This window comes from Haliotis rufescens, unplaced genomic scaffold, assembly GCF_023055435.1.
Source record: "Haliotis rufescens isolate VD_foot unplaced genomic scaffold, xgHalRufe1.0.p SCAF_6, whole genome shotgun sequence".
Lineage (NCBI taxonomy): Eukaryota > Metazoa > Mollusca > Gastropoda > Lepetellida > Haliotidae > Haliotis > Haliotis rufescens.
In genome coordinates, this window is record NW_025964334.1 from 46,291,561 (window position 1) to 46,314,299 (window position 22,739).

General features: G+C 45.2%; 1 protein-coding gene across 2 annotated transcripts in view; it reads right to left on the reverse strand.

Moving 5' to 3' along the window:
- Positions 1-20,756, reverse strand: part of LOC124142912 (synaptojanin-1-like) — a 77,903-nt gene extending 57,147 nt beyond the window's left edge. For both annotated transcript variants that reach the window (XM_046511629.2, XM_046511628.2), the window contains exons 1-11: positions 20,614-20,756; positions 16,534-16,620; positions 15,622-15,889; positions 14,502-14,727; positions 9,429-9,512; positions 8,813-8,971; positions 2,555-2,721; positions 2,312-2,393; positions 1,878-2,033; positions 1,112-1,268; positions 326-505 (exon numbers count right to left, since the gene is read on the reverse strand). In XM_046511629.2, coding sequence (XP_046367585.2) covers positions 326-505; positions 1,112-1,268; positions 1,878-2,033; positions 2,312-2,393; positions 2,555-2,721; positions 8,813-8,971; positions 9,429-9,512; positions 14,502-14,727; positions 15,622-15,889; positions 16,534-16,620; positions 20,614-20,746 — 1,699 coding nt within the window. In that variant the 5' untranslated portion in view covers positions 20,747-20,756. The remainder of the gene's footprint in view (positions 1-325; positions 506-1,111; positions 1,269-1,877; positions 2,034-2,311; positions 2,394-2,554; positions 2,722-8,812; positions 8,972-9,428; positions 9,513-14,501; positions 14,728-15,621; positions 15,890-16,533; positions 16,621-20,613) is intronic.
- Between the last annotated feature and the right edge of the window lie 1,983 nt (positions 20,757-22,739).

Consider the following 22,739-nt stretch of genomic DNA (forward strand, 5'->3'; position numbering starts at 1 on the left):
TGGTTAATTCTGACTCGATCGCCGAATGACAAGGGTGACTCCTTTGATATTTACATCTCTATCCGCATATGACCCCAACGGATATCGTTTTTATCCGTGGGCTTTATCCTGCCGAGAAACCTACCCATTTTATGATAATAGTTCATAACTATTTCAATTACAGACACTACAAAGATGATGAAGGTATTAATCAATCTCTGGGACCTACTATTATTCTAATCAAATACAAATGTTATGTCAAGTAACTTCTGCATATATAATAAGGATCATACATAATCTAGATTTTCAAACTGTGGAATCCAACAGTTCCGTAAGCACAACTTACCTGGTTTTGCCTTCTTGTGTGCATCCAGCAGCCAGTCACTGACAGACTGGTGTTTGAACGCCACACTACGAAAGTGTTTGCCGCCATTGACGTTCCACGTACCGACCCCGACCCTGAGTTGTGTGGGCTTGGTGTACTCCTTATATCGCTGCACCATGCCGTACAGGATGCTGGGGGCAGCTGCAACACACCATCAGTCTACAGCTTCATCCTCGTAATCACACATCAAAGTAAGAGCACTTTCTGTAGTCAAATCCATCTAAATCGATCAACTCACTGCTGTTATTTTAATTCAAAATAGTTATGCCTGAACTGTTTAGGCTCAAAATATTCTCCTTAAACTTGGTGTTTATGAACAGTATTCATAAATACATGCAAAACCAAGAATGGGTCCAGCATCATGAAACAGACTGCTCTAATTTACACTAACAACACTCCTGTTTACAACTATGGAGGACATTCATCATGTCATAATCAACATGTTTCAACTTACTTCCTATCTCCTACCTAAAACTAGAGTAACCATGGAAACAAGACTCTGAAGCTCACCACATTTAAAGAGAAATAAGTGCGACCATGTTCAAAATTAGATTTGAATTCGGTGGGCACTGGACGGACAACATGTCATGACGTAAGCTCACTTGACTTTCAATCAGGTGAGCTAAAACGTATAGGGAAGCATCCCGTTGAATACACTATCAATCCTAAACTGGTACACGTACAAATGTACACGTGTCATGAGATTAACTCTATCCTACTGTACGGTGATAATAGTTCTGTACACACCATGAAGACACCGGGGACTCAGCAATGACCTGGCCTTGTCTGCCAGCTCTCCATATAAAGAGCTGCCTAGCAACAGGATATCAATGGCTTCCTGTTTACTGTTATCGAGGAAGTTGTTCTGTATGGTCCGAGTTGCCGATCTAGCTGCGTCTGAGTACTGTGAAAGAAGTAAGACAGACTGTGGCAACATGGAACCTTTCCCCCTTCATCACAGTGAATACAAACACACAACAAACATGACCCTTCATCTCAATTTGATGTCGTGCACAGCAAACACATCCTTTATCATCTGATCCGACAGCACCTTATAAACCTTATTCCTGACACAACCTGCTAAATTAACTGGAATATGCTTGTTACTGTTGGGCACATGTTTTGGATGATATAATCATGATAATGAAAGATAATGTTGACCATATGTAGCCAACAATGTTCATGTATTTTGGGGCTAATAATTTGCCACAACTTGACTGGTGTTGCAGATAGGTAGACCCAGAAAGAATGATACTTTAAGTGAACTCCACAATCGCTATAAATGAACTGTTAGTTACTCTTATGTTAGTGAAATGATAGTGTCCCATTTGGGATTTGACTTGATTGATCTTCAGAGATGCTATCACATTGAAGGGTGCTTAGTGTAAGTGGTTCTCCAGACATAACATGTAGTATGACACAGTCCAGGTCTCCTTAGTGCCTGTGAAGTAAAGCTGTCACACCTACACAACACTACTACCCCCAACCCCCTGAGAGTAAGCTGATGCTATACCTTTGACCTCCCACCACCAAGTGCACCTGTTCCAGCATAGATCTTGCTAACATGGTCGCCGTTGAGCCCCCAGATCTGCTTGTACACCTCCTGGAACCTTGACAACATCTGTGGCTTGTTGGCTAGTCCCAGACTTTCAATCTGCTTCGGCAGGATCTGTAGAACATTTTAACATTACCAACACAGAAAAAGAGTGATTGAGTTGGATTTGACACTGCATGAAGCACTATTCCAGCCATATCATGATGGGGACACAAGAAATGGGGATCACGCCTTGTACCCATATGAGGAATTGAACTCACGCCTGCTGAGCGATTGCTTCAAGCCCTAGGCTACCCCACAACACAGCAAGGGACATGTAGTTATAACAGAGACCCTACCCATGTCACTATCTTGGAGCTGATCAATCCCTGCCCACCACGTGGCCAGCTTACCTCCATCCCTATCATGCTCTGTACAGAGTTAGTCCGGTCCAGGCAGTCCACACAGTTGGTCCGGATGGTCCCCGTCTGCTGTCTGTAGAACACACAATACATACATGTGTCACACTTGGACATATAGAAACATTGTCAATAATGATGAAAAAATATGATATGTCAATCCCAAATGAAAGGAAGACTAATTTTCTCTGTTTGAAAGATTTTCAAGGTCAAATTGACAACAGACCGGAGACATACCTTTTGATTCCAGATTTCTCGGAGTCGAAAAATTCAAAGTTGTGAACATGTTTGATTATTCTGCTCTTGAGCTTTTCCAAGTTTTTAAGATTGCCTCGGACTTCTGAGTGGTAGTCAAACTCATAGTAGGGCGTGTCCTGACTGTGTACAGATGCTTTGTGGTGGTTCTGAAGGTAAAAGGAAGGAAACAAAATTTTACAAACCTGTAGAGGTTATGAATTCTCTGATGAAATCCTCCTTAGGGCACTTATTGCATTTTCCTAGCTCAAGAAAATCTACATGACACAGTTGTAACCATTTTCCTTAATAAAAAATGTTACCACACAAAAAACTTCGTTTTTGTATGATATATGTCCACCCTTATGGTGCCTCACCCTCCACGGTGCGTCACCCCAAGGGAAGCAACTCTCACCCAAATGCCTTTCCATATGTCTAATGCTGACGGAATGTGGGGAGGTGGGTGGCCGTGCCCCAAGGAGGATTTCATCAGAGAATTCATAACCTCTACAGGTTTGTAAAATTCTCTTTCAGATTAAATCCTCCTTGGGGCACTTATTGCATCAAGATAGACTCCTAAAGATAATCTAGGAAGTGGCATCCGTCAGCAACAAGCGTGCATAAATACATCGTATTTTGATTATTTCAATGAATAAACAAGTATTTGTCACAGAGTGACGAAATATCCCCCGCCATATACACCATAGTACCAAATATGAAGACAATCCAGCGATTAGTTCTTGAGATATTGTGGCAACACCGTTTTCCAACTCCAAAAACAGATTTGCCTGCTGTGACCTTGAAAATGGGGTCAAGGTCACCAAATCTGACAGGTGTATGCGGTGTCTGTATATACACTATAGTTCCAAATATGAAGACAATCCAGCGATTAGTTCTTGAGATATCGCGGCAACACCGTTTTCTAACTCCAAAAGCAGATTTGCCTGCTGTGACCTTGAAAATGGGGTCAAGGTCACCAAAACCGACTGGTGTCTGCGGTGTCTGTATATACACCATAGTTCCAAATATGAAGACAATCGAGAGGTTTAGTTCTTGAGATATCGCGGCAACACCGTTTTCCAACTCTAAAAGCAGATTTGCCTGCTGTGACCTTGAAAATGGGATCAAGGTCACCAAAACCGACTGGTGTCTGCGGAGTCTGTATATACACCATAGTTCCAAATATGAAGACAATCCAGTGTTTAGTTCTTGAGATATCGCGGCAACACCGTTTTCCAACTCTAAAAGCAGATTTGTCTGCTGTGACCTTGAAAATGGGATCAAGGTCACCAAAACCGACTGGTGTCTGGGGAGTCTGTATATACACCATAGTTCCAAATATGAAGACAATCCAGTGTTTAGTTCTTGAGATATCGCGGCAACACCGTTTTCCAACTCTAAAAGCAGATTTGTCTGCTGTGACCTTGAAAATGGGATCAAGGTCACCAAAACCGACTGGTGTCTGCGGAGTCTGTATATACACCATAGTTCCAAATATGAAGACAATCCAGTGTTTAGTTCTTGAGATATCGCGGCAACAAACAGGTGGGACGTACGGACGGCCGTGAATACTATATCCCCCGCTTCGCGCTTTCGCGCGGCGGGGGATAACAAGATTTCAATAAATGGAACCAACCTTAGCGTGAGGCACCACCGTCGAAAGGCGGGGGCTGGAGACAGGGCATGGTCGACCATACACAATGAAAAGAGCCATTCTTCGTGGCTTATCATATCGAGAACTCGAGACACCCACACACCCCCTCCCCCAACACACACTTTTTTGAACAAGTGATATGGGGGCACAGATCACGAGAGACTATAAACCCGCGCAGAGCTAGGCCAGAGGGTCCCCGTGAATCGAAGGAGTGCATGTGCAAATACGATGATTATCGAGTAGTAATGGCTGGTATTGTTATCGACCGTATAAGATATAATCCGGACTGTTACTGAGCAGTTTTATAACCGGTCTGGGCGGTCTAAAATCTGGAAGGCTCAATCGGCTAGAGATGCAGAACTTTGCCCAGTTCAGAGAACTGACTGACCAAACCAAGCACGCTCGCTTGAGTGTTTGTCGAGTTGGTAATGTTTGATGAACGTGCTCGGCTGGCTCCAAATAGCCGCGGAGCAGATCTCCTCAATGGGCAGAGCTGCGGCGTACGCTTGTGTCGTAGCCACTGCTCTAACCGAATGAGCCTTCAACTTGGTAGGGGGGTCCCTGCCTTGAAGGGTGTACGAAGTACAGATAGTAGACACTATCCACCTGGAGATAGTCTGTTTGCTCGCAGGTGAGCCAGCCTTCCTACCGCCATAACAGCAAAATAGTTGATTATCCTTACGGATACCCTTAGTTCTGCTGATATAGGACTTGAGGGTCCTGCTGATATCCAAGACATGAGCATGTCTTGTAGTGGTCCCCGACGAGGAAGGCTGTGAAAGAGCAGGTAGCTCAATAGGAGCCTTCACGTGGAAGGCGTGTGCGACCTTAGGACGGTAAGAGTCCGGCAGGCGAATACTGACCCTGTCCCGGTGAAAGACAGTTAGTTCGGGATTGGCTGACATTGCGTGAATGTCACCTACCCGTCTGCCGGACATTACCGCCACAAGGAACGCCGTCTTCAAGCTCAACAGCTGAAGAGAGAGAGACGACAGATCCCGAAAGGAAGGACCGGACAGCCAATCAAGAACGATTGACAAGTCCAAAGGGGGACTGATCCGCCGGACAGGCGGTCAGATCCTGTCCACACCTGCTAAAAAGCCCTGCACTAATGGGTGCGCACCCAGAAGTGCCCCGTCGACAGGGACGTGAAAAGCTGCGATAGCTTTAGAGTACCCCCGGACTGTTGATGCGGCCAGGCCGTCATCTAGTCGCGACTGGAGGAACTCAAGCACAGCTACGAGATCTGCAGAAAAGGGATTGACCAGCTGCCTTGCCCCGGCCCCAGCCTCTCTTGCTCCTCTCGGCGCCCGTACCTGAAGGAAGCGGCTGCTTCCAAGCAGGTGTCGACTTCTGACCCGGCGCGTCAGCATAGGAGGAGTCAAGTGGAGAGGTCCGCTTACGCGGTTTAACGCATGGTACCTCCAACAAGGCCTTAGAATCCTTGATGGAGGCATACAACTGTGCGGCCTCTCGGACCACCTGCTGAGCCCCAGGGAAGAGGGTGGCACCCATCTTATATGGCAAAGCAAGTAGATCCTGGCGTGTGGAAGCCGAGTATTTGGATACCGACATCCACAGCCTGCGCATGCCCATGACTGCGCACATCATCTGCGAGGCACAGCTACGAATAGCGTCCCTCGCAAGATGACTATGGACCTCCGTAAGTTGCGCGGCCAAATCCGAAGAGTCAGCCTGCCCCTCTCCCGCTAACTCCCTCTGTACAGCCGACAGATATGTGGAGTGTACGGACACACGGAGCTGCTAACATGCGTTGCGATATTGCTCCTTAGAAGCAAACGTAAGCAGCCTTCAGCTCCGCACTGCATGCGGGGAAAGGGTGGCAACCGCCGGCCCTGCTTGACCTTAGCCAAGTTGGGGGTCGAAGACCCCCCCAGGGTAACGGAGGTCCAGATGCATTCGTCCACCGCCGGTACCTCAAAGTCACCATCCTCTGCTAACGGGTACCGCTTAATAACTTCCTGCGGGCACCCGACAACAGAGGGTTGATGACTTCATGCACCAGTGAGGACAGAATACGGAGCCGCACCTGGGGCACCTAGCTCGGAGCAAAAGCGTCCCCGGGAAGGCGGAGCTCAGTTGGATCGGACTGGGGCATGGGCGCAGCCACCTGAGGCAGTACCTGGACAATCTTGTCCCGTACATGCCTCAACGAGGAAGCAAAGGAAAATGTTCCCGAGGTCTCCGAGTCGTCTCACCCCTCCTCCATCCACTCCTCCTCTCTCGATTCCGAGCCAAAATTAATCGACTCTTCCCCGAGAGAAGAGGCAGACGAAGTCGGAAGGGGACGCCCGAAGGCCTGGGCCTTCGCATCCCCGGGCTGCACCCGGCCCGAAGCCGAGTCCTGGTCCCGAGGTGCTGGGGGTTCAAAGGAACCCACCTGGCTCTTGGCTAGGAATCCGCTAGAGGAAGCCTCGGCCTCGGAAGAGGCGTCTGGCTCCGCTAGGGAGAACTGTGCGTCGGTAGTGAACGCCACCCCTCCGCTGGGGAGCGACCTCGAACCAGCGCCAAAGCCCGGTCTGAGATCGTCCCTGAGACCAAGTGGCCTGCCTCGGCTGACGCAGGACATAACACAAGGTCTCGAAGCCGCGTCCGGCGCCGACAATGGGGAAAGCTCGGTCCGCATCTCCTCTCGGAGCTGAGACTTTACCTCCTCCATCATCGACGCCATCTGCGACCTCAACAAGGCAGAGATGTCCGCCAAAGACGGTGCAGGAGAGGATGCAGTGATTGTTACGGGGACCCTAGAGCCTTCTCCCCTGGCCCCCGGGGAGGGAGCGGAGGAGACAGTCTTTGCCGATCTAATATCCACCCTTGCCTTCAAGAGACCCTTAAAGTGCAAGAGATCCACTTGTCTCTTGAGCCCGGGGGGTGAAAGCAATACAGATCGGGCATGACCAATCGTCATGCCCATCTTCCGCCAAACACTTGAGGCAAGTATCATGCCTGTCTTGGGGGGGAATGGATGCCGAACACCCCGTACACAGTTTGAAGGTCTGTAAAAAAGACTGTAATTTCTGAGTTGGGCGGGAAGGGTAATAAAGTGTATCAGTGCGATTGAAAGATCGGAAAGATACGTGCATAAATTGTGAAACTAGAAGCAAAGGCTTAATTTAGAATGCGATTGGTAACGCGATACTAATAGCCAATGTCGTAGTATAATTATAACACCAAAGTGGGCATGTTACGCGCAAAGGTGTAAAAAAAAACGTAAAAGAAAGGTAAGTTTAATTTAAATATAATTAACACACCACCTTGGGTTTATTAAAGGAAAAGATTGTAGGCCAAAGCCCGATGATATAACATTTAAAACCCCAAGCCGTTTTTAATGGCCCTGGTGTCTAACTTTACAATACAAGTTTATACATACAGTTTGGTCTGCCATGGTTCTTGTACGTACGATTATCTTGTACTTTTGTTAGTCTTGAAAAAAACAGGCACGTCTGTCTTTGTCAGATGATACAAGGAAAGTGATTTGGGTGAGAGTTGCTTCCCTTGGCGTGACGCGCCGTGTAGGGTGAGGCACCATAAGGGTGGACGTATATCATACAAAAACGAAGTTTTTTGTGTGGTAACATTTTTTTTTAAGGAAAATGGTTACAACTACGTCATGTAGATTTTCTTGAGCCAGGAAAATGCAATAAGTGCCCCAAGGAGGATCAGCCGAAGCATTCTTGTACCAGTAACTGAAACCTATCTACCACTAACTGAAGCCTACCTACCACTAACTGAAGCCTACCTACCACTAATTGAAGCCTACCTACCACTAACTGAAGCCTACCTACAACTAACTGAAGCCTATCTACCACTAACCGAAGCCTACCTACCACTAATTGAAGCCTATCTACCACTAATTGAAGCCTACCTACCACTAACTGAAGCCTACCTACAACTAACTGAAGCCTATCTACCACTAACTGAAGCCTATCTACCACTAACTGAAGCCTACCTACCACTAACTGAAGCCTACCTACCACTAACTGAAGAATATCTACCACTAACTGAAACCTTTCTACCACTAACTGAAGAATATCTACCACTAACCGAAGCCTATCTACCACTAACTGAAGAATATCTACCACTAACTGAAGCCTACCTACCACTAACTGAAGCCTATCTACCACTAACTGAAGCCTACCTACCACTAACTGAAGCCTACCTACCACTAACTGAAGCCTATCTACCACTAACTGAAGCCTATCTACCACTAACTGAAGCCTACCTACCACTAACTGCAGCATATCTACCACTAACTGAAGCCTACCTACCACTAACTGAAGCCTACCTACCACTAACTGAAACCTTTCTACCACTAACTAAAGCCTACCTACTACTAACTGAAACTGAAACCTGAGGCTAATAAATCAGGTAAGCTTTTCTGTTTTTAACATGTTTAAAGAATTTTACAAAAACTGTTCACCATGCGTTGTAAATGAAAAGACAACCATCCAAATCAATTTGTCATAGACTTGAGATTTTTATAGTACCAATTATCAGATTCATCTATGACACCAAATAATAAAACGTCAAACGTCATGCAGACATTCATGTCTATTTGTTGCCATTTAGCTTAATGCTAACTCTACCTGATAAGCCTGACTGAGCATCTTCTCTCCTTCCTTGCATCCCAGCAGATTGACGAGGACCTGGTCTCCATACTGCTTCTTGATCATCTGCAAGTGGCGATCGTAGGATGGGGCGGATGCCTCGTACCCACGCGACATGTGGATTTTGTGAGAGCCAACCTACAAAGAATGGTACTGTAGGTCTATGTACAGTGACAACAAGAAATGGACTTGCTCAAATTCAGATTGATATGTTGATGGCTTTAAAATGAAATGTCAAACAAAATTAATAACCGTAACAAGCACAGCAGTATCAGAATTTACATAAACTTTGATCTTGTTTGAAGATGAAATGAGTCCAGAAAAGAGTGAATGTTGTTTTATCCAAAGTCAGCAATGTTCCAGCTTTATAACGGTGGCCCATAATAGATCCTGGACAGGCCAAACTAGTGGTTGATAGCATGAGCAACAACCAAAGTTGTGTAATGACGACACACAACTAGTCAGGCCACATATTGTTGTCTCCCAATCCTCATTAGTCAGCTGGTTTACTTGGGACCAGTACTACTTCCCCAGATTCACCACAGGCGTGTCCTGTGAGGGATGGAGTGGTCTGTAACACTTCCCACAGACTCACCTGTATCCCTGTTTGTTCCCAGAACAGCGGAACTGAGCCTCGCGTCTGGATGAAAGAGCTCACTTGATCGTCTAGAAATGTCACCTGAAAGACAGACAGAGAGAGAGAGAGAGAGTAAATATTCATGCCACAGTCAGTTCTGCAGTCTACACCCCAGAAGCCTGTAGATTGTAGAATCTGGACAAAACAAAGCAGACAAACAACAATCTCTCTTGTATGGGCACCATGAGACAACGCCACATGGGATACATATTGATACCAAGATAATCTAAGTCGACTTTTACAATGAGCAGGACATACTGAGGGAGTATTCTCACACGGAATCCCCCAAGGTGGGATATACTGAGGGAGTATTATCACACGGAATCCCCCAAGGTGGGACATACTGAGGGAGTATTCTCACACGGAATCCCCCAAGGTGGGATATACTGAGGAAGTATTCTCACACGGAATCCCCCAAGGTGGGACATACTGAGGGAGTATTCTCACACGGAATCCCCCAAGGTGGGATATACTGAGGGAGTATTATAACACGGAATCCCCCAAGGCAGGACGTACTGAGGGAGTATTATCACACGGAATCCCCCAAGGTGGGACATACTGAGGGAGTATTATCATACGGTATCCCCCAAGGCAGGACGTACTGAGGGAGTATTATCACACGGAATCCCCCAAGGTAGGACATACTGAGGGAGTATTATCATACGGTATCCCCCAAGGCAGGACGTACTGAGGGAGTATTACCACACGGAATCCCCCAAGGTAGGACATACTGAGGGAGTATTCTCTTACGGAATCCCCAAGGCGGGACATACTGAGGGAGTATTCTCTTACGGAATCCCCAAGGCGGGACATACTGAGGGGAGTATTATCACACAGAATCCCCCAAGGCAGGACATACTGAGGGAGTATTATCACACGGAATCCCCCAAGGTGGGACATACTGAGGGAGTATCATAACACGGAATCCCCCAAGGTAGGACATACTGAGGGAGTATTATCACACAGAATCCCCCAAGGTAGGACATTCTGAGGGAGTATTATCACACGGAATCCCCCAAGGTAGGACATACTGAGGGAGTATTCTCACATGAAATCCCCCAAGGTGGGACATACTGAGGGAGTATTCTCACACGGAATCCCCCAAGGTAGGACATACTGAGGGAGTATTCTCACACGGAATCCCCCAAGGTAGGACATACTGAGGGAGTATTATCACACGGAATCCCCCAAGGTAGGACATACTGAGGGAGTATTATCACACGGAATCCCCCAAGGTGGGACATACTGAGGGAGTATTCTCACACGGAATCCCCCAAGGTAGGACATACTGAGGGAGTATTCTCACACGAAATCCCCCAAGGCAGGAATTACTGAGGGAGTATTATCACACAGAATCCCCTAAGGTGGGACATACTGAGGGAGTATTATCACACGGAATCCCCCAAGGCAGGACGTACTGAGGGAGTATTCTCACATGGAATCCCCCAAGGTGGGACATACTGAGGGAGAATTCTCACACAGAATCCCCCAAGGCAGGACATACTGAGGGAGTATTCTCACATGGAATCCCCCAAGGTGGGACATACTGAGGAAGTATTCTCACACGGAATCCCCCAAGGCAGGACATACTGAGGGAGTATTCTCTTACGGAATCCCCAAGGCAGGACATACTGAGGGAGTATTCTCACATGGAATCCCCAAGGTGGGACATACTGAGGGAGTATTATCACACAGAATCCCCGAAGGCAGGACATACTGAGGGAGTATTCTCACACGGAATCCCCCAAGGTGGGACATACTGAGGGAGTATTATCACACGGAATCCCCCAAGGTAGGACATACTGAGGGAGTATTCTCACACGGAATCCCCCAAGGTAGGACATACTGAGGGAGTATTCTCACACGAAATCCCCCAAGGCAGGAATTACTGAGGGAGTATTATCACACAGAATCCCCTAAGGTGGGACATACTGAGGGAGTATTATCACACGGAATCCCCCAAGGCAGGACGTACTGAGGGAGTATTCTCACATGGAATCCCCCAAGGTGGGACATACTGAGGGAGAATTCTCACACAGAATCCCCCAAGGCAGGACATACTGAGGGAGTATTCTCACATGGAATCCCCCAAGGTGGGACATACTGAGGAAGTATTCTCACACGGAATCCCCCAAGGCAGGACATACTGAGGGAGTATTCTCTTACGGAATCCCCAAGGCAGGACATACTGAGGGAGTATTCTCACATGGAATCCCCAAGGTGGGACATACTGAGGGAGTATTATCACACAGAATCCCCCAAGGCAGGACATACTGAGGGAGTATTATCACACGGAATCCCCCAAGGTGGGACATACTGAGGGAGTATTATAACACGGAATCCCCCAAGGTAGGACATACTGAGGGAGTATTATCACACAGAATCCCCCAAGGTAGGACATACTGAGGGAGTATTATCACACGGAATCCCCCAAGGTAGGACATACTGAGGGAGTATTCTCACATGAAATCCCCCAAGGTGGGACATACTGAGGGAGTATTCTCACACGGAATCCCCCAAGGTAGGACATACTGAGGGAGTATTATCACACGGAATCCCCCAAGGTAGGACATACTGAGGGAGTATTATCACACGGAATCCCCCAAGGTGGGACATACTGAGGGAGTATTATCACACAGAATCCCCCAAGGTGGGACATACTGAGGGAGTATTCTCACACGGAATCCCCCAAGGTAGGACATACTGAGGGAGTATTCTCACACGAAATCCCCCAAGGCAGGAATTACTGAGGGAGTATTATCACACAGAATCCCCTAAGGTGGGACATACTGAGGGAGTATTATCACACGGAATCCCCCAAGGCAGGACGTACTGAGGGAGTATTCTCACATGGAATCCCCCAAGGTGGGACATACTGAGGGAGAATTCTCACACAGAATCCCCCAAGGCAGGACGTACTGAGGGAGTATTATCACACGGAATCCCCCAAGGTAGGACATACTGAGGGAGTATTATCATACGGTATCCCCCAAGGCAGGACGTACTGAGGGAGTATTATCACACGGAATCCCCCAAGGTAGGACATACTGAGGGAGTATTCTCTTACGGAATCCCCAAGGCGGGACATACTGAGGGAGTATTCTCTTACGGAATCCCCAAGGCGGGACATACTGAGGGGAGTATTATCACACAGAATCCCCCAAGGCAGGACATTCTGAGGGAGTATTATCACACGGAATCCCCCAAGGTGGGACATACTGAGGGAGTATTATAACTCGGAATCCCCCAAGGTAGGACATACTGAGGGAGTATTATCACACAGAATCCCCCAAGGTAGGACATACTGAGGGAGTATTATCACACGGAATCCCCCAAGGTAGGACATACTGAGGGAGTATTCTCACATGAAATCCCCCAAGGTGGGACATACTGAGGGAGTATTCTCACACGGAATCCCCCAAGGTAGGACATACTGAGGGAGTATTATCACACGGAATCCCCCAAGGTGGGACATACTGAGGGAGTATTATCACACAGAATCCCCCAAGGTGGGACATACTGAGGGAGTATTCTCACACGGAATCCCCCAAGGTAGGACATACTGAGGGAGTATTCTCACACGAAATCCCCCAAGGCAGGAATTACTGAGGGAGTATTATCACACAGAATCCCCTAAGGTGGGACATACTGAGGGAGTATTATCACACGGAATCCCCCAAGGCAGGACGTACTGAGGGAGTATTCTCACATGGAATCCCCCAAGGTGGGACATACTGAGGGAGAATTCTCACACAGAATCCCCCAAGGCAGGACATACTGAGGGAGTATTCTCACATGGAATCCCCCAAGGTGGGACATACTGAGGAAGTATTCTCACACGGAATCCCCCAAGGCAGGACATACTGAGGGAGTATTCTCTTACGGAATCCCCAAGGCAGGACATACTGAGGGAGTATTCTCACATGGAATCCCCAAGGTGGGACATACTGAGGGAGTATTATCACACAGAATCCCCCAAGGCAGGACATACTGAGGGAGTATAATCACACGGAATCCCCCAAGGTGGGACATACTGAGGGAGTATTATAACACGGAATCCCCCAAGGTAGGACATACTGAGGGAGTATTATCACACAGAATCCCCCAAGGTAGGACATACTGAGGGAGTATTATCACACGGAATCCCCCAAGGTAGGACATACTGAGGGAGTATTCTCACATGAAATCCCCCAAGGTGGGACATACTGAGGGAGTATTCTCACACGGAATCCCCCAAGGTAGGACATACTGAGGGAGTATTATCACACGGAATCCCCCAAGGTAGGACATACTGAGGGAGTATTATCACACGGAATCCCCCAAGGTAGGACATACTGAGGGAGTATTATCACACAGAATCCCCCAAGGTGGGACATACTGAGGGAGTATTCTCACACGGAATCCCCCAAGGTAGGACATACTGAGGGAGTATTCTCACACGAAATCCCCCAAGGCAGGAATTACTGAGGGAGTATTATCACACAGAATCCCCTAAGGTGGGACATACTGAGGGAGTATTATCACACGGAATCCCCCAAGGCAGGACGTACTGAGGGAGTATTCTCACATGGAATCCCCCAAGGTGGGACATACTGAGGGAGAATTCTCACACAGAATCCCCCAAGGCAGGACATACTGAGGGAGTATTCTCACATGGAATCCCCCAAGGTGGGACATACTGAGGAAGTATTCTCACACGGAATCCCCCAAGGCAGGACATACTGAGGGAGTATTCTCTTACGGAATCCCCAAGGCAGGACATACTGAGGGAGTATTCTCACATGGAATCCCCAAGGTGGGACATACTGAGGGAGTATTCTCACATGGAATTCGATCCACACCATAGGGGTACAACGACATGCAATCAAACAAGTCACTGAGTCTGAGCACTCTATCAATTAAGTCACCTCTTGCACCCAGCATACGTTGCTTGGGGCAAATTCTAACCCAGAATTACCCCACCTGGGATCACCTGACCATCTGCTGAACATCCTGACACTAACATAAACATTCGGACACCTATTGCTGTACCTGTTCAGTTTCACAGAAGTTGGCCACATGTCCGTCATCATTGGTGCCCCGAACATTGAAGCGAGTGCCTGCCCTCTCGCAGCTGAGACGAGTGATGAGACACGCCTTGGCCTGGCGGTGAGCGGCGTAGATGGTGCGGATCTCAACCCCGCCACACATGATCTTCAGCAGCCACTGACCACAGTCTATGCTGTATCTCTGTAGGTGCACGTGCAGCATCCGGTTCCTGGAACACAACCACAGCTGAGTCAGCGGAGGGAAAATGAATGTGGAACTATTAATTGAGTCTGGATCAGTGATTGACATCATGAGCATCAATCTACGCAATTGGGATACAAAGACATGCATCAACCAAGTCAGCGAGTCTGACCACCTAATCCAGTTAGTCGACTTTTACAACAAGCATGGGTTGGTGAAGATTGATGCTAACCCGGATCTTCACAGTCCTGTACTACCACGACTACCAATCATTTTAAGTGTATCATCATCATCATCATCATCATCATCATTACATGATCATGAGCAAACTAAGCCTTGGAATGATTATTCCAACAAAGTGAACTGTTCTTGGAACCTGTCAACAATTTGTCTTCAGTCCCCAAATGAGTCCTTGGAGATTGAAATGGATGATGTCTCTAGGGGTGTCACGATAAATCAAAATATCGATATGTTGCTATTGGCAGATTGGTAAGCACTTAAAGTCAATAAATTGATTGTTAATTCAGTCTCCGATCAAGGAACATCGATAGTTTTGATTGTATTTACCATATCAATAAAACACATACAATGCTGTTCAAATTTGTTTTTCTTTTGATCATGAGTGGTAGTAATTTACACGTGGTAATGTGGAAGTTTCATTTTCTTAAATTATTAGGGTAAAGAAAAAACAAATCGGTCATATCTCAAACTTTACTTTTTATTTGTTGTTATGGTTATCACATCCAAAGGAAACTTCAGTTCCAAGGTTTAATTCAACTCTAAAATCCATCTAAAATGTTACACTGAAAACTATCAATATTTATCGCAATAGTTTCTTTCAACATCAACAGTTATCACAATAGTGATTTCCAGACCAATAGTCACCCCAAGATGTCTCCCTGAGCACCACTCCTCCACTCACCAGAAGAATCTGTTGTCAGTCTCCGTGTCCTGCTGTTTTCGCTGAGCACACAGACTGAGGTCCCAGGGCGCACCTGTCTGAGACCAGGAGAAGTAGAATGTTCCAGATGACAGCAGTTTCCGAAGCTCCACAATCCTATCCTCGTCTGTAGGCTCATTGCGTAACGACACAAACTGAACACTGGTCACCTTGAATACTTCTGATTCTGTAATCTTGCCCACAGAGAGACAACCCGACACCATCACCAGGTACATGATCTTCTCTCGGCCTACCAATAACCATGGAACTAGGGTCAGTACAGGTTGAACCAGGATGGCAACATGTCTTACAAGTAAAAGGATCTCATTGTGGGACTTTGTCTGGTCTGCCATATTTACAAGTTCATAACTGGGACCTGTTCCACAAAGCTATCTTAGCACTACAACTGTCGTAAGTCAATGCTAAGGATTGGAGATCGATCACCTTGGTGCTAAGATCACTTTGTGGAATGGGGGCCTGAGAACATTGAGAAATTGGATATCACAGCTTTCTTATTGAGACTTGAATGATTCAATCATGAAGATCAGAGACTTTTCCTTTGGATACTTCAAGGCATTTTTTTCAGATTTGAATAAGAAATTCTTCTTCATCAACATCATTATTACCATTTACTATGTACAATGTATTTGTATTCTTTATGAAAACGATCTGACAACAAATGAAAATGTGACCATACTGTAAACCTAATGACACAAACGTGGACAGCATAATCTAGCACAAATAGCAACCAGTGTACATGGTGTAGACTTTGGCAACTTTATACTGATCATGCAGAAGACATGTATCTTTTTCCTGAAATGACTTTGATGGGCCATGGTAATACCCTGCACATCCCAGCAATGGGTGATAGGGTGTTGATATATCCATATTTACCTAAGTTGACGCCTAGAACCCCCAGACAACCGTAGGCATCAAGCACCTTGGTATACTGCTTCCTGATAGTGTCCATCTCCGCCGAGGCTGAAACATACAGACAATGTAGCATAGCAACGTATTCTGCTGAGACTAGAGGCTGAAATAGACTTTGACAGTTTAGCACTGCAGCTCATTCAGCTCAGTACCAAGGCTTAAACACATAGACAATGTAGCATTGCAGCTCATTCAGCTCAGTACCAAGGCTGAAACACATGGACAATGAAGCATTGCAGCTCATTCAGCTCAGTACTGAGGCTGAAAAACATGGACAGTAGCACTGCAGCTCATTCAGCTCAGTACTGAGGCTGAAACACATGGACAAGGTAGCATTGCAGCTCATTCAGCTCAGTACTAAGGCTGAAATACATGGTCAATGTAGCATTGCAGCTCATTCAGCTCAGTACCAAGGCTGAAATACATGGACAATGAAGCATTGCAGCTCATTCAGCTCAGTACTGAGGCTGAAACACATGGACAGTAGCACTGCAGCTCATTCAGCTCAGTACTGAGGCTGAAACACATGGACAAGGTAGCATTGCAGCTCATTCAGCTCAGTACTAAGGCTGAAACACATGGACAGTAGCACTGCAGCTCATTCAGCTCAGTACCAAGGCTGAAACACATGGACAATGAAGCATTGCAGCTCATTCAGCTCAGTACTGAGGCTGAAACACATGGACAGTAGCACTGCAGCTCATTCAGCTCAGTACTGAGGCTGAAACACATGGACAAGGTAGCATTGCAGCTCATTCAGCTCAGTACTAAGGCTGAAACACATGGACAGTAGCACTGCAGCTCATTCAGCTCAGTACCAAGGCTGAAACACATGGACAATGTAGCATTGCAGCTCATTCAGCTCAGTACTGAGGCTGAAACACATGGACAGTAGCATTGCAGCTCATTCAGCTCAGTACCAAGGCTGAAACACATGGACAATGTAGCATTGCAGCTCATTCAGCTCAGAACTGAGGCTGAAACACATGGACAATGTAGCACTACAGCTCATTCATCTCAGAACTGAGGCTGAAACACATGGACAATGTAGCACTACAGCTCATTCAGCTCAGAACTGAGGCTGAAACACATGGACAGTAGCATTGCAGCTCATTTAGCTCAGTACCAAGGCTGAAACACATGGACAATGTAGCATTGCAGCTCATTTAGCTCAGTACTGAGGCTGAAACACATGGACAATGTAGCACTACAGCTCATTCAGCTCAGTACTGTGGCTGAAACACATGGACAATGTAGCACTACAGCTCATTCAGCTCAGTGCTGAGGCTGAAACACATGGACAATGTAGCATTGCAGCTCATTCAGCTCAGTCCTGAGGCTGAAACACATAGACAATGTAGCATTGCAGCTCATTCAGCTCAGAACTGAGGCTGAAACACATGGACAATGTAGCATTACAGCCCATTCAGCTCAGTACTGAGGCTGAAACACATGGACAATGTAGCATTGCAGCTCATTCAGCTCAGAACTGAGGCTGAAACACATGGACAATGTAGCAACACATAGACAATGTAGCAGTGCAGCTCATTCAGCTCAGTACCGAGGCTGAAACACATGGACAATGTAGCATTGCAGCTCATTAAGCTCAGTACTGAGGCTGAAACACATGGACAATGTAACATTGCAGCTCATTCAGCTCAGTACTGAGGCTGAAACACATGGACAATGTAACATTGCAGCTCATTCAGCTCAGTACTGAGGCTGAAACACATGGACAAGGTAGCATTGCAGATCATTCAGCTCAGTACTGGGGCTCAAACACATGGACAATGTAGCATTGCAGCTCATTCAGCTCAGTACCGAGGCTGAAACACATGGACAATGTAGTACTGCAGCTCATTCAGCTCGGTACTGGGGCTGAAACACATAGACAATGTAGCACTTCAGCTGATTCAGCTCAGTACTTGGGCTGAAACACATGGACAATGTAGCATTGCAGCTCATTCAGCTCAGTACTTGGGCTGAAACACATGGACAATGTAGCATTGCAGCTCATTCAGCTCAGTACTGAGGCTGAAACACATGGACAATGTAGCACTGCAGCTCAGTACTGATACTGAAACACATGGACAATGTAGCATTGCAGCTCATTCATCTCTAAACAAATGATTTGCCTTTGATGCCGTTGTATGATTTTATGCCACCTTTTCCAATATTTCACCTATATTACGAGGTGGACACAAAGCAGGGGTGTAGGAACTGCAGTTATGAGGGCACCGTGAGGAAAAAGTTACAACGCACAATCAACTGCAAGAGATGAAAGCTAAACCTGAAAGTACAATTAACCAATTAACTGCTGGTGAAGACCTGAGGAATAGTGAGTGATGGCATTTATGGGACACAACTTCTGGGCCATTTGAGCCTCCCTCCTGATGATAAAGTCACAAGTTCAGAACCCTGATGTGGAGGGCAATGGTCTGTGGCACTGCCAGTGTAGTGCATATTGTTTCAAATGTGATGATCTGTAAACCTTGTGACGTGGCTTTCTGTTTCAGTACTTCAGTTTCAAAACTGTTGCATCCTAAACTAGTTGATGGCTGAATCTTTTGCAAAACTACATAAGTCTCAAATTGTGATGTTGTTCATGCAACAACACCCCAGGTGCTCCCATCACAGCACCTTGTCGGATCTGAGCAGATTTCTAGTGCTGCATTACATGCCTACCAAAGAAAAACAACCAAACCAAAGAATGTGTACACTTTCTAACAAACAAGACACAATCCCCATAAAGTTTACATCACAATGATGACTAGTTCCATTGAAAATGTGCCAGGTTGTAATCATTACGATGCAAACTTTATGGGGATTGTATCTTGTTTGTAATTTGATTGGCTACTTATTTAAAGTGTGTTTGGTTGCTCTCTGCTGGTTTTCTTTGGTAGGCCTGCATTAGGTTCCAACATACTTGACACTAATGACAATGACAACTTGCTTATCTAACAAATGTTACATTTGGGAAAACTCTTTCTCGGTAAAGTACAGATTCTCATACTTTCATCCTTGAAATCCTTGAAATGTTTAATGCATGCTTCAACTTTTAGTACAAACTGTCTGATTTGTTGTTATTTCACGATATTAGCCAACTGTTATGATTATGCCAACCAACATGACTAAATAATCTAACAAGCCATATTGCATTTGTTGACAAAAAAAAGATCTTTGGATTCTATCAATATTTGCTGATATTTCTTTTCTTCTTTCGCAATTTTCTAAACAAATAAGTATCATAAGACTGTTTCATCCATAAACATGCATTTATTGGCATTAAATTGGCCTGGCCTGACCCTGCTAATCAATGTTATATTCCACCAGTCAGCCATTGCCTTTGATTACTATACTGAAGAACGTGACTTGTCTTAAAAGACATGTTATTATTTTATTTTCTATTTTTAACATCTTTATCAATCATGACAATGTTTATTATTATAACAATGAAATTCATATAATAATCTGAGAGTACCGTCTACCATCCATAATATGCTCTCCATATGCACTGGGACAACACAGGGATAAATCAACATTGTTTCTATGATACATGCACACTAAATATGCTAAAACCACTTGTGTGCAACCATTTAAATCCATTGAAACAAATCGAGCTCACTGTTTATTTTGTTTCTATTTTGGCCTGTTTGAAGAGTGTGTGTATGTCATGGCGTTACAGGTGCACATGTCTAGACGATGTGGGGGCTATATCACTATATGGTATCGGATATCTAACACCCTTATAAAGGCATCGTTTTTATAATCGGACGTTGGTCTCCTTTTGATTATAATCACGGCTCAGGTCTATATTTCTGGAAATAATTCGACGCATTGCACCGTAATATACGCTGTTGTAAACCGTAGATGCTATAAGTACACATAGGTGTAAACACGTGAGACAAAGGAACTAAAAATATCATAGTTCAACCACCTGGGTGACCTCTATGTTTAGTAAGGCTACCTGTCATTGCCTATTCGTCAATTTTTCTTATTGATTACCTCCATAAAATATCGCGAAAAAGATATCTCTGAACTTACATAAGACCACCACTGCATCGGACTCGAACATTAGACTTTCATCCTTTGATTTGCTCTCCATTATAACACTATATGGAGTTTCACGGTCCGGTGGAACCTTGTGAAATATTCGGTAGCCTTTCCCCATCGCCATCTTGCCGGTCTATGACAGCTCCAGTGATTACCTCCCCTTGGATCTGCCCCTCGTTCTCGATTATCCATACTGATCAGCATGAAATAATCTTGTGCAACTGGTATAAAGGGGTTCATTAGTGAGGAAATAGACTTGATTCGGTCCTTTCGGAATATATATACCGCAATCCATTCGGTAATGGTTAAGATTATAATGGTATATGTTTAGCATAAGAATGTCAATGTAATCACGTCCATGATATGATATTTAACACAAATTGAGTTAGCAGAAGAAAAGTGGGTTTTGAATGTGTTGTGTTAAAATTAAAATATATCTGCCGAACGGATATATTTATTAAAACAATTATGTGACAAAATGAAAAAAATAAGACAAATTTAGAGAAGGGAGCTTTCTCTGAGAAATAGAGTAGATGAAACATGAAAATGCACTCTTCGTTCATTATAAAGTACTTTTAATACACAAGATACGTGGTTGTTGGATGTTGAGACAAGCATAGTGGTTTTAAGCTAGGATAATGATTATGTCCCTTTATTGCCCGTCTAAACCATACACTTTTTAAGATATGTAACAGTTATATCGAAATCCCTAGAACCTAGAATCTACCCAGACTAATTGAACTTTCATTCAGTGTTGCCTTTTATCAGTCTACTTGATGAAACAATAATTTTATTCTGTAAAGAGATATATGTTAAAAGAAACCTATTGAGAGATGCGTTTCCCGTGTGTCAATACCCACATTTGGTTGAATAAATAAATGATACTAATATCTTTGTCAGAAAGTTTTATGTACGTTGTATGGGGGGATGGATATGGTTTCTTGTCTCTTTAGGGACAATGGTGTAGTCCTACCCGGATTTGTGTTTATAGTCACACATTTTACACGTATTTACAGTGAGAGTGGGGCACGGGTGGCCCAGTCGTCTAAGGCGCCGCGATTCGCTGTGCAGAGTTGCGTCCCTTGGGCACGCCAGAAACCTATGATTGTTGGTTCGAATCCCGGTTCGCCCCGATTATGTTTCTAAGTTTGTCAGCACCATACCCGTGCTCGTGGGTTTTACCTAAGTGGTAAACGTCTGAGACCTGCACCACTTCGGACTTTCCTCCCACATTAAGCTGACACGCCGTGATTTAACTGAAATAATGTTAAAAGCGGCGTTAAATCCAACTCACTCACTACAGTGAGACGGTCGTGAAAGATTTTCCTTGGGTTGTGGTATGAGCTACACGGGTTCTCAGGGTCAACACAATTTAAAGTTCACACATAATGTTAAATTCAATGTTGTAACAGGTATTTAAGTTGTATTTGCATTTCTTTACATACGTCTTCATTGTGTAATTGACGTGTGAGGAACATATTCTGTAGGCCAGTATGATACACGTTTAGGTCACGGTTCGTTAAGTTGTACGTTTAGTACACACCCACCAACCGATTGTGTGCTCTGTCCATTGAATTTACGCATGAGTAATTTAATGATCTATTTCAGACGTTGATACAAACATACAGTCTGGCTGCTTGTGGTGGGGTCAACCCACTTGTCCTAATTGTAATAGGTTATACGATATATATCTGTTTGATGATGTTTTGTTTTATGTGTTTGTTTGTTTAACACCACACTCAGCAATATTCCAGCTATATGAAGGCGGTCTGTAAATAATCGTCAATCCAGTGACTGACATCATGAGCATCGATCCACGCAGTGGAAATACGATGACATCCATCAAACAAGTCAGCGACCATGCGCCTCTTACGACAAGCATAGTCGCCTCTTAGACAAGCCTGGGTTGCTGACTTGGATCTTGACGGTTCTGTTAGGTGATGTGGAAAGATATGCACGAGTGATATGCTCGGGAACTGACATCTTGGAATCCGTTTATTTAGCACGGAGATACGATAGCAAAGCGTTTAATAAACACATGAGAAATTAAATTATTACAAAAATACAAATTTGATAGAGTCCTAATCGAAATAAGACGAGGAGTGATACAGTCCCAT